Below are 12,880 nucleotides of genomic sequence, written 5' to 3'. Positions count from 1 at the left end.
CTTGGACTGCAAGGAGATCCAACCAGTCCATCCTAAAGGAGACCAGTCCTGGGTATTCATTGGAAGGATTGATGGTGAGGCTGAAACTCCAGTTCTTTGGCCACCTCATGCAAAGAGTTAACTCATTGGAAAAGACCCTGATGCTGGGAGGGATTGGGGGCAGGAGGAGAAGGGGATGACAGAGGATGAGATGGCTGGATTGCATCACCGACTCAATGCACATGAGTTTGGGTGAACTCTTGGAGTTGGTGACGGACAGGGAAGCCTGGCGTTCTGCGATTCATGGGGTCACAGAGAGTCGGACACCACTGATAGACTGAACTGAACTGAACTGAACTCCTAGCAAACAACAACACTGGAAGAAAGGATTAATAATAACAATATAGAATATGTATTAAAATTCTTATTTTGTAGTAAGATTGAAAAAGTGCTATTTTGTTTAATCCTTGGTATAACATCAAGGTCCACTGCACCAAAACTTTTACTATTAGACTAGTTGGACTTCAGAAGATACAGAAAACAAAATATAGTGCAAAGTTTATACACTCATTCATCAATGTGTATCTAAATGCACCTATAACATATTGCAAGTTGCCACTGGTTGGGGGTCTGGGGAGCGGTGCTAACTCTTCTTACATCCCTTACATGTAAACCAAGTTTCAGGCTCTTCCTTAGGTCTGCTTTGCTTTTCACTCAGCACCCTATCTCTATGTAAGCTTATTCACTCCAGGTAACTTCCAAATCTGTCTAGAAATAACTTTATTCCTGAAGCCTCCTGTTTTTCCACTATTTCTCACTCTCGTCATCAGCTGTATCTCAAGCGCATTATTTTATCACCCATAATCAACTCCTTTTCCTGAGTTCTCTCTGGTTACGATGTTACCATTTTTCAAAGCACTGAATCTCAAAATCTTTCAAGGCCAGCACTCTCTTAAATCTTCAGTTCCACATATCGAATCAATGTCCTAATTCTGTTAATGCTAGGTTGACTGGATATCTTAATTCAGTTCTTTCTTTTCATTCCACTGCCCCTGTTCTAGCTCAGGCTCTCGTGGCTTCTAACTGCTCTTGTGGCCTTTGTCTACTGCCTTATCCTCCACGACCTATGTGCTCACACATATACAGACACATACTCCTGTACATTCATCCATCGTACCATAGCTAACCAAGTCAGTCTAATTACGTATTCTCCTATCATTCTTTCCTGAAATATTCTTCCCTCTCCAGCTTCTTCCTCTTTTCAAAATCTTAATCAAATGTAGAATTTTTAGACAAAATTTAACCTCCAGGGAGCATGCCACAACCCTCTCGTTCAGATCCAATTTCCCATTCTCTTGTGTGATCTCTCTGCATCTCATAATACTTCTCTACTGAAGTTCTTACCCTAGATTGCCTTGCCCAGATACACTTGTCCAAATACCCATATTTGATTGTGAGCTCTTTTAAGACAAAGGCTGAATCATTCCGCCCTGTATCCCCTCCATTACCTCTGATGTTAACTAACTCAGAGTTAGCATTCAAATATTTACTGAACTGAATTCCTTGGTTGCCAGCGGCATCCTGGTGGGTGTGAATTTTGAGAGCTGCTTGTAATAGTTATAACAGTTGACAGCAAGTACTGGATGTCAAAAGAAGGAAATTGATATGCTTGAATCCACTTCTAAAATAAGCAACTCTCTATTAGACAATACCTGAGAGGAAGATATTGGCTGGCATTTCATTAGCAATAGAGATTTCATAAAAATGTGGAGAATAACAAAGTCTTTTTATTTCACCACGAAGGAGTTTTTACATTTGGTTGCAGCAATGAATGATGGGTTGACAAAGCTGCTATAAAATTGTCACTTAATTCAAAAATCCTGTGAGTGTATTTTTATTCTTGTACAGTAGAGCATTCTCCTCTCTACAGCCCTGTATACCAGCTCTTTAAGCAATGTGATACAAATTCATTCTCTTAAAATTTATACAAAGTCAATCTGGACCACTTTGCAAAAGTCTTAGCTGGAAAAACAATTTGAAAGAAACAATTCTCTCTTAAGACTTGGTATTTTGTTTTGAAGTTCCTAGGGCTTCCCTGATAGCTCAGTTGGTAAAGAATCCACCTGCAATGCAGGAGACCCAGTTTGATTCCTGGGTCAGGAAGATGTACTGGAGAAGGGATAGGCTACCCACTCCAGTATTCTTGTGCTTCCCTTGTGGCTCAGCTGGTATCTGTCAGCCCACAGTGTGAGAACCCTGGGTTTGATCCCTGGGTTGGGAAGATCCCCTGGAGAAGGGAAAGACTACTCACTCCAGTATTCTGGCCTGGAGAATTCCATGGGGTTGCAAAGAGTGGGACATGTCTGAGCAACTTTCACTTTCACTTATGGTTTCCCCTACGTATTCTCCCAGCTCCAGTTTTTCTGCATCAAATTCATCTCATCTTGATTGTATCTACCATTTAATGAGTATCTAGTATATGCCAGGTCTTCAGTTGAGAAACATCACATAATTTTATCTTTATAATCACCCTACTAGCTTAAGTATCATTATTAACCCCACATGACAGATGACAGAATCATGGCTTAGAGAAGTGAATCTACTTGGTCAAGATTGAACAACTAGTATTGTGTATATTTCCAAGACGTGTAAGTGACAATCCAATAATTAGACATGCAAATAGATAGAAGAGAACAAAATAAATGGGAGAAGTAAAACACTATATACAGATTATAGGAAACTGAAGTTACTCCTAATATTTTAAGTTTTCAAGTAAATCTTTCTTTGTATCTTTTGACTAGCAAGCCTTTACTATTTGATGTGCCCTAGGTTTCAGAATTATATAGACATCAGTTTAAATCCTAGTCCCTCACATGACATCTTATTAGGACTGTAGGCATGTTACTTAAGCTCTCTGAGCTTCAGTTTTCTGTCTCTATAATAAAACCCACCTCCTAAGGTTAGAGTAAATATTGAAATAGCTTATATAAATTGCCTTGCTTTTTGTATTATCACTCACATAAAGGTTTTCTCAAATATTTGTTTAATTCTATTTATATAGATTATTCCATCTTTTCCAAAGCAACTAACTTTCTTCTTTTGATCTTCTAAAACTCTTTCTCCATTTTTTAAAAAGAAAGGTAGATGCAAAAATCCTTAACAAAATTCTAGCAATCAGAATCCAACAACACATTAAAAAGATCATACATCATGACCAAGTGGACTTTATCCCAGGGATGCAAGGATTCTTCAATATCTGCAAGTCAATCAATGTAATACACACATTAACAAATTGAAAACTAAAAGCCACATGATTATCTCAATAGATGCAGAGAAAGCCTTTGAAAAAATTCAGCATCCATTTATGATAAAAGCTCTCCAGAAAGCAGAATAGAAGGAACATACCTCAACATAATAAAAGCTATATATGACAAACTCACAGAAAACATTATCCTCAATGGTGAAAAATTGAAAGCATTGCCCCTAAAGTCAGGAACAAGACAAGGGTGCCCACTTTCACACTGCTATTCAACATAATTTTGGAAGTTTTGGCCACAGCAATCAGAGAGGAAAAAGAAATAAAAGGAATCCAAATTGGAAAAGAAGAAGTAAAACTCTCACTGTTTGCAGATGACATGATCCTCTACATAGAAAACCCTAAAGACTCCACCAGAAAATTACTAGAGCTAATCAATGAATATAGTAAAGTTGCAAGATATAAAATCAACACACAGAAATCCCTTGCATTTCTATATACTAATAATGAGAAAACAGAAAGAGAAATTAAGGAAACGATTCCATTCACCATTGCAACAAAAAGAATAAAATACTTCGGAATATATCTACCTAAAGAAACAAAAGACCTATATATAGAAAACTATAAAACACTGGTGAAAGAAATCAAAGAGGACACTAATAGATGGAGAAATATACTGTGTTCATGGATCAGAAGAATCAATATAGTAAAATGAGTATACTATCCAAAGCAATCTATAGATTCAATGCAATCCCTATCAAGCTACCAAAGGTATTTTTACAGAGCTAGAATAAATAATTTCACAATTTGTATGGAAATATAAAAAACCTGGAATAGCCAAAGCAATCTTGAGAAAGAAGAATGGAACTGGAGGAATCAACCTGCCTGACTTCAGGCTCTACTACAAAGCCACAGTCATCAAGACAGTATGGTACTGGCACAAAGACAGAAATATAGATCAATGGAAAAATATAGAAAGCCCAGAGATAAATCCACACACCTATGGATACCTTATCTTTGACAAAGGAGGCAAGAATATACAATGGAGAAAAGACAATCTCTTTAACAAGTGGTGCTGGGAAAACTGGTCAACCACTTGTAAAAGAATGAAACTAGAACACTTTCTAACACTATTCACAAAAATAAACTCAAAATGGATTAAAGATCTAAATGTAAGACCAGAAACTATAAAACTCCTAGAGGAGAACATAGGCAAAACACTCTGACATAAATCACAGCAGGATCCTCTATGACCCACCTCCCAGAATATTGGAAATAAAAGCAAAAATAAACAAATGGGACCTAATTAAAATTAAAAGTTTCTACACAACAAAGGAAACTATAAGCAAGGTGAAAAGACAGCCTTCAGAATGGGAGACAATAGTAGCAAATGAAGCAACTGACAAAGAATTAATCTCAAAAATATACAAACAACTCCTGCAGCTCAATTCCAGAAAAATAAACAACCCAATCAAAAAATGGGCCAAAGAACTAAACAGACATTTCTCCAAAGAAGACATACAGATGGCTAACAAACACATGAAAAGATGCTCAACATCACTCATTATCAAAGAAATGCAAATCAAAACCACAATGAGGTACCATTTCACACCAGTAAGAATGGCTGCAATCCAAAAGTCTACAAGCAATAAATGCTGGAGAGGATGTGGACAAAAGAGAACCCTCTTACACTGTTGGTGGGAATGCAAACTAGTACAGCCACTATGGAGAACAGTGTGGATTTTCCTTAAAAAACTGGAAATAGAACTGCCATACAACCCAGCAATCCCACTGCTGGGCATACACACTGAGGAAACCAGAATTGAAAGAGACACGTGTACCCCAGTGTTCATCACAGCACTGTTTATAATAGCCAGGACATGGAAGCCACCTAGATATCCATCAGCAGATGGATAGATAAGAAAGCTATGGTACATATGCACAATGGAGTATTACTCAGCCATTAAAAAGAATACATTTGAATCAGTTCTAATGAGGTGGATGAAACTGGAGCCTATTATACAGAGTGAAGTAAGCCAGAAAGGAAAACACCAATACAGTATACTAACACATATATATGGAATTTAGAAAGATGGTAACGATAACCCCGTATGCGAGACAGCAAAAGAGACACAGATGTATAGAACAGTCTTTTGGACTCTGTGGGAGAGGGCGAGGGTGGGATGTTTTGGGAGAATGGCATTGAAACATATATAATATCATATGTGAAAGGAATCGCCAGTCCAGGTTCAATGCATGATACAGAATACTTGGGGCTGGTGCACTGGGATGACCCAGAGGGATGGTATGGGAAGGGAGGTGGGAGGGGGGTTCAGGATGGGGAACACATGTACACCTGTGGCAGATTCATATTGATGTAGGCAAAACCAAGACAATATTTTAAAGTAATTAGCCTCTAATTAAAATATATAAATTTATATATATATATAAAGAAAGGTAGTGAAAAAGCCACAGTTAGTAAAGAAAGTGAAGTGGCTCAGTCGTATCCCACTCTGCAGCCCCACGGACTGTAACCTGCAGGTTCCTCCACCCATGGGATTTTCCAGGCAAGAATACTGGAGTGGGTTGCCATTTCCTTCTCCAGGGGATCTTCCTGACACAGAGGTGGAACCTGGGTCTCTGGTGCTGCAGGCAGACTCTTTACCATCTGAGAAAGAGATTATTAAATACTTTAAATGTTTTCCCCTAAGCATTCAAACAACCTGATCAGATTATAATTAAAACAAGAGATAACATTCACTGAGCTCTTACTGTTTGGGATCTAAGTGCTCTTCATGCAATACCTCAATTAATTCCTCTAACCTTGAAGTAGACAGAAGTAATCTTATTTTATAGAGGAGAAAACTGAGATCAGATAGTTTACTGAGATTAGTTGTTTGTTTAGGGTCACAAAGGTAGTAAGTGGCCAGCCCAGGCAGCTTGCCCTTAATACCTGGCTGTGCTATTGCCATAGATCACAGGTCCCTAACCTCCAGAACCTAATGTCTGATCATCTGAGGTGGAGCTGAGGTAATAATTATAGAAATAGAGAGTGCAATAAATGTAATGCACTTGAATCATCCTGAAACCATCCCACCCAACAATGTCTGTGGAAAAACTGTTTTCCACGAAACTGGTCCCTAGTACCACATAGGTTGGGGACCGCTGCCATACATCTTTAAAATGGCAATGGTGGGGGTTATGGAAGAAGTATAAAAGCAAAGTTCTCAAATACAAATGTCAGATAAACCATGTTCATCAATATTATTTGAGGAATAAACAGAACAGTAAAAGAGCAGTTCTTTTTTTCCATATCCTCCTCATTGTTATGAGAGGTACTATGGTACTAAGATTTGCAGTAGTAACAGATATGCACAAGAGTTTTGCATAATTCAGAAACCTCCAAGGGAGCAATTTTAGATCCTTCTTATCTGTTTTTGGTCCCCTGACCTAGCGCTTCTGCAGAAGAAAATGACCAGGAATGGTTGACACATTCAGCAACCAAAGGAGTCATGGAAAATGAGCAGTTTGAACACCAGACAGAGCGAGGGGAATTTTTCACCTGACTGCTTTTAGAATGAAATTTACACTTTCACCTTGATTATTACAACATGATTTCCATCAATATAATCACCTGAAAACAACAGATACCATGGAAACAGTTTTATAGAGTGAAACATGGCTGGTATTATGCAGACCCAATTACTTGAGATTTTAGCATTGGTATTACCAGGAAAGAAGAATTGCTTTTTACTGGACTTTTCTCCTGACAGAATGTAATAACTATGTATAGATTTTCCCAACTGTTCAAAGTTATGAACTGGGATTTACCAAGGAGGGACTCATGTTTCAATATAGTATTATATACCTATTGAATATTTTTCTTTATTTAGCTGATTCCTTTTTAAGTATTTCTAGAAGCTTCAGGGCAATAAAAAGGGAATAGTGAAATATTCAAATAAGAAAATACACTTTTATGAGCTAGTATTTTATTTCTACTCATTCCCTGAAAACCAAATCTATACCAAGAAAAATTCTATTTTGAACACGATTGAAACTTTATGAGTATTGAATTTCCATCCCATTTTATTGATTTCAAATGGAGAGATAAACTGAAGTATAGCAAGGCTGCAAATGACATTGTTTAGATAAACATATCTTGTTAGAATTATCCTGGAACCAGCAATAGAGGCTCCAGGAATATTTAGAACTAAGATTCTGGTTTAGGCTCTTAATAAGCAACAGGAGAAGTCTCAACAGGCACTTGCTTTTAAGAAAATGCCTTATTGGACCATTTGGGTTGGAATCTTTCCATTATGCTGAAAATATTCAAAAAGGTATTCATTTCTAAAAGACAAAAGCTAAGAAAAGCAGAACTATTCAAATCACTGGATATTAGCAGAGATACACAAACCTGCCCTCTGGTCACTCAATGCTAATCTACATCATGAAAAAGCGTTAATACAAGATCTAAAAAAGATTGCAAGGGATAATGGAAACTGTTTAGACAAAGCTGAATGGATACTATAAAATAGATTAGTGTGATTTTCCTCTTAGGGAGAAAAATGAAGTTATTTTTCATTAGGAAAATAACAAATGACTTTCTATATAGTGTGTTCAGATTTTCATAAACATCTTAGCCAAATTTCCATATTTCTCAGGCAAGAAACAGAGTACTTAACTGTGTAGTGGGGATTCAGTCTCATAACTCATTCATTAAGATTCACTCTTTTGGGCCTGTGTGTCTCAGCCTGGTGAGGGAAGCCTTATGGTTCCACTATGAGGGAGGAACACTGTGTCAGTTGGACAGCTATCTATGTTGGTCATTACAAGGCAATTTTGCTTTTGCATGGCTGATTATAGAAATGATATCCTATACATTACACATAATTATAGAACTTAAGCACATTCTTCCTATCCAAACTAGCTGTGAAAGAGACTGACTAGTTTCTTACCAAATTAATTGCTCTTTTTCCTGGACTCAACATTGGATAATATTTTCCAGTTTCACTTGCAGTTAGATGTGGCCCTGTGACAAATTCCAGCCAACAGATTATGAAGAAAATAATGTGTACGACTTCCAGGCATGGCTCATAGTAAATGCCAGTGGTCAATACTGGTTCCTCACCTGCCCGATTAAATGCATAACACTTTGATGTTCTATGTTAGAAGGGGCTTGGGTCCCTGAATGACTTCATTATGGGCTGTTTACTGTGGAATACACCAGAATAAAAAAGTCAACTTCTACTGTTCTAAGCTACTAAGATTTACTTTACTTGCTGTAGTGGCTGCTGCTGCTGGTTAGTCCCTAAGCCATGTCCAACTCTTTGTAACCCCATGGATGGTAGCCCACCAGGCTCCTCTGTCCACAGGATTTCCCAGGCAAGAATACTGGAGTGGGTTGTCATTTCTTTCTCCAGGTGATCTTTCTGACCCAGGGATAGAACCCCCAACACCTGCTTGGCAGGCGGATTCTTTACTGTTCAGCCACCTGGGGAGCCCGTTGTAGTGGCTACTAGCACCTAATAATACATAAGCATATATCCAAATACATTGCTTGATCAACAATAAAGAGTTAAAATTTTAAAATCAAGAAGAGTCTATTTTAATTAATATTCACTACAACTCAAAGAGGAAATGTCTTCAGAAAGTGAATCTAAACATCCATAATTTCAGATTTAGTCCTAGTCCTAGTGATTAAAGTCATTAACAAAAACAACAAAACAAGACGAGAAGTGGTAAACATTTTAAAAGGAACACACTTCTAAGCTAGAAAAAGACATTTGCAAATTCCAAGATCTGCTCTCTGCTTGTTTTGTTAGCGTGAACAATTTGATTAATCATTCTCTGAAACTGTTTCCTCATCTATAAAATGGGGATTATGAAATTTAGCCAACAGGATTTTGTAAAGATTTTATACATACGCATACACATCTCACATACTGCCTGATACATGGGAGGTATTCAACAAAATAATAGCTATTAACCCTGTTTACCTAATAAATGCAAGCATGAGTAGTATTTTCTGAATATTAAATGTTTCTTTCAAAATATTAACCAGAACTTTTGATTCTCTTTACTTTTTCCCTTCCGCCAACATACTGGCAGCCAGACACTCTGCTTTCTACTTCCTTAGGGAAGTGCTGACACAACAGAATGTATATTATGAAGAGATAGACTCTTGGTTTTTAAGTTTCAAAAGCCTAGGCCTGGTGTAAGACAAAGCTTTGGAAGGAAAAAAAGAATGATTAAACAAAGGTTTTTTTCCCTCCTCCTGCACTAGAAAACACTCCTCCAGATGTGGGGAGGGACATAAGGGGACATTGCAGGGGAAGTAAGATAATTTAGTATCAGTATGTATCCCTGGAAGGGAGAGAGGGGGAAGAAAGGGCAGAAACCCAGGGAGATCCAAGAGACTTTGCTAGCTGAGGTGACTTCACCCTTATTTCTAAGAAGAGCCTTTGACAAAAATATGATGGAGAGCAGTTTCCTTTACTCGCTCTCCTCCCTAGCCCTCTCTCTGACCCATGCACAGTCACTCTGAAGCATCCTGTGTAAAGAGAGTATGTGCAATGTCTAGTCAGGTAGACCTTAAAGAACCTGTCAAAGTTCCCACTCCCTCCCCTGCAGTGTGGCATGAGGAATGGTACAAAGATCTCTGATATTACACAATGTGGGCAAACAAGCAGCAGAGAGACATCCAGATCTGAAAGTGCCACTGCAGACAGGAAAGAAAAAAACGGTCCTGGAAGAAACCGCCTGCTTGAACCAACAACCAAGGATATGAGGCAGAGAATGGCATCTCCATGGATGCCAGCCCAGATACATGACAACTGAGGAGGAGGGGGTGTTCTGCCACACCCATGCTCGCCACTCCATGCTTTGCAACGACATAAATCTGGATTGATGAATTTTATCTTTTATCTATTTCCTGGAATTACATTTGGTTATTGAAATATAACATTATGGACTGAAAAACCTTAGTTACAATAGTCTCAATATTTTTATAAACATAATGGATGTGTATGAACTTAAGTCATCATAGAAGCTTTTCATACATCTTTCCCTAAGTTTCACATGCCTGTTAAAAGAAAGACTTACTTCGATCAGTAATGATGGTCCTGGCCTCTTGATTGCTGGTCTTGTTTTTCAAATTCTGGGCAGCAGTAATGAGTTCTTCCAACTGGGGGCGCCTCTGCTCCAAGTCCTGCAGTGTTGCCTGAAGGAACAAATGGAACAATCCTGAGTTCCACCAGCACTGCGCATTCCTTTTATGGGTAATTTTCAAAAACCAACCAAGGCACTTTTAGAAATAAAACAAGATGTTATTAGATATAAATCTCTAATGTGTTAGGCTTTACAGAGAGCAATTTAACAAGAAATGTGTTTCATTTTTCGATACCAAAAATATTTCAAGTGAAAATCTTGATTATGGGTTTGCTTCACTAGTTAAGAGCTTAGATGGAGTCATTTCAGTGTTCCTGGGTTTACGTACACCAATATATGAGTGCCACGAGTAACCAATGTAATTCTGAATTATGAAAATGTAAATTAAGACACTGATGGCTATTTATACTTGTAATCTCATGCTGTGCAGTGTCAAAACTGAGGTGTATATTTTAGAAACAGAAAAGACAGAGAAGTGATTTAAGAGAGAGAACTTATTTAACTTCTTTGTGCTTAAAATTTCTCACCTATAAAATGAGAAGATGATGTAGATGAGCTAAATTAATCTTTTCCCAAAATTGACTCTAGTAAGATTCAACTGATTCCTTTGCCTCACTTTAGAGTGAATGGGCTCTAAGGAGAGCTGAGAATCAACCTTTTAAACAAATTTTCTAATGCTCATCATCAGGCAAGCTTAGAAAGCATCAGACTAGAAGTTAGTATTTGTATTTTGTATTAAAACTGACTTTAATACTGCTTTTACAAAAGTACCAAAGAGAATGAAGCCAACTATATATATGGCCCAGCTGGTAAAGAATCTGCCTGCAATGTGGGAGACCTCTGTTTGATCCCTGGGTTGGGAAGATTCCCTGGAGAAGGGAAAGGCTACCCACTCCAGTATTCTGGCCTGGAGAATTCCATGGACTGTATAGTTCATGGGGTCTCAGAGAGTCAGAAACGACTAAGCAACTTTCACTTTCATATATATATATATGTTGGGCTGCACCCCATAGACCCACAAAACCTGCACTTGCTCAACTTCATGACTGAAAAAAGAGCCCAGAGTCAGCGACAGAGACATCAGTGGTCTAATGGATGGGGGAGCTTACATGTCTGAAGCAAGGTCCTGGGGTGACACCCCACCATGTATAGCAGAAGGTGGGTAGCAAGTGAGGGTAATCTGCATTGGGGGAGGGGAGGAGGGATGGCTAGTTACAGGAGAAATGATATCAGATGGGCTCATTAGTTATCAGGGAGACCAGTAGAGGGCACGCCCCTCATTGCATCTTTGATAAACACAATCATCAGTCAGGGCCCGCAGCAGGTACTGTACATAGGAGTCAGTCCTGTGCAGAGGGTAGAAGTGGTGCAGGCACTGGTCAGTCAGGGACATACAGAGAGCAAGGGAACAGCCGTCTTGAGTAGCCTGACCATACGATATATACTTTATAGGTAGCAATGTTCTCCTTCCCTCAAGTGTCCATTTATTGCCTCTGTCATCTATTCTCTCTACACGAAAGGCCAAAACTCCACTGATATTTTCAAAGAAGTTTGGGAAAAGTAAGATATCTCCTTTGTCCTTGTACTAAAACTGAATACATTTTATTGGTTTGCATTACTTTAAAACTGCTATGTGACAGATGTTTTACACATGTTTCCTCATTTTTATTCTCCTAATAACCACACTAAAAAACTAAGCCAGAAGTCTTCATGGTTTTAAATCTTATGCTCTTTCTACTACCACATGAGGCCAATGAAAGTCAAGAGGTGAAATGTGGTAGATGGTAAAGTTCATGGAAATTAGTTATCTACTATGCCCTTTGACTGGTGCTGATTTTCTAAAGACTTTTGTATTTAGAAAGGCCAAGTTTTGATCATTCTGTAGTGTTTCTCTTGTGAAGAGGTAGGAAATAGGTCTGTGATTTGAGCTCAATTGGTTTTAGTGCTATTAAAATAATAGGAAGAACTTACCCAAACATTGCCCATCTATTTTGAGCATTTCCCCCTCTCTGTATTGAAAAATTGAAGGGGTTAACTTTTAACAAATTTTCCACATTTGTAAGCTGTGGTTGCTCAGAAGAAAAATCCAATTTTCAGGTTTCTAACTTTTATTGTTTCTTTACACAAAAGTGTGTTTGAAATATGGAACAAATTGCCAAAGACAGCTATTGAAGTAAGTGGCATAAGTCAGTTGGAGAGTCCTGAACAAATTCTAAAGTAGGAACCATATAGTCACAGACAGATTTTTACAAAAGATATTTTCCAGGATTAGAATGTTACACTCTGGTCATCTGTGACACAGCAAGCCGAAAAGTTACTTTGGAATTCCTAACTCTTAAATGTATAATACATTCAATAATAGATTTTTGAAAAATAGACTTACCCAGAAACCATAAATTCAAATCTTCCCCTCTAAATGCATAGTGCTAGCAAAGTACACACATTTATTTATTTACTGACTCATTCTTTCATTTTATA

The 12,880-nt window shown here is 38.0% G+C and overlaps 1 protein-coding gene across 6 annotated transcripts in view; it reads right to left on the bottom strand.

The window, feature by feature from the left end:
- DMD (dystrophin) overlaps nt 1-12,880 on the bottom strand; it is a 2,254,125-nt gene that overhangs the window by 646,077 nt on the left and 1,595,168 nt on the right. For all 6 annotated transcript variants that reach the window (XM_040266338.1, XM_040266336.1, XM_040266334.1 and 3 more), the window contains one exon: nt 10,337-10,454. In XM_040266338.1, the coding sequence (XP_040122272.1) occupies nt 10,337-10,454 (118 nt within the window). The remainder of the gene's footprint in view (nt 1-10,336; nt 10,455-12,880) is intronic.

Source organism: Oryx dammah, unplaced genomic scaffold (assembly GCF_014754425.2).
Source record: "Oryx dammah isolate SB20612 unplaced genomic scaffold, SCBI_Odam_1.1 HiC_scaffold_23, whole genome shotgun sequence".
NCBI lineage: Eukaryota > Metazoa > Chordata > Mammalia > Artiodactyla > Bovidae > Oryx > Oryx dammah.
Note: the sequence above shows the minus strand (reverse complement) of the source record. Positions and strands in the feature narration are given on the sequence as shown.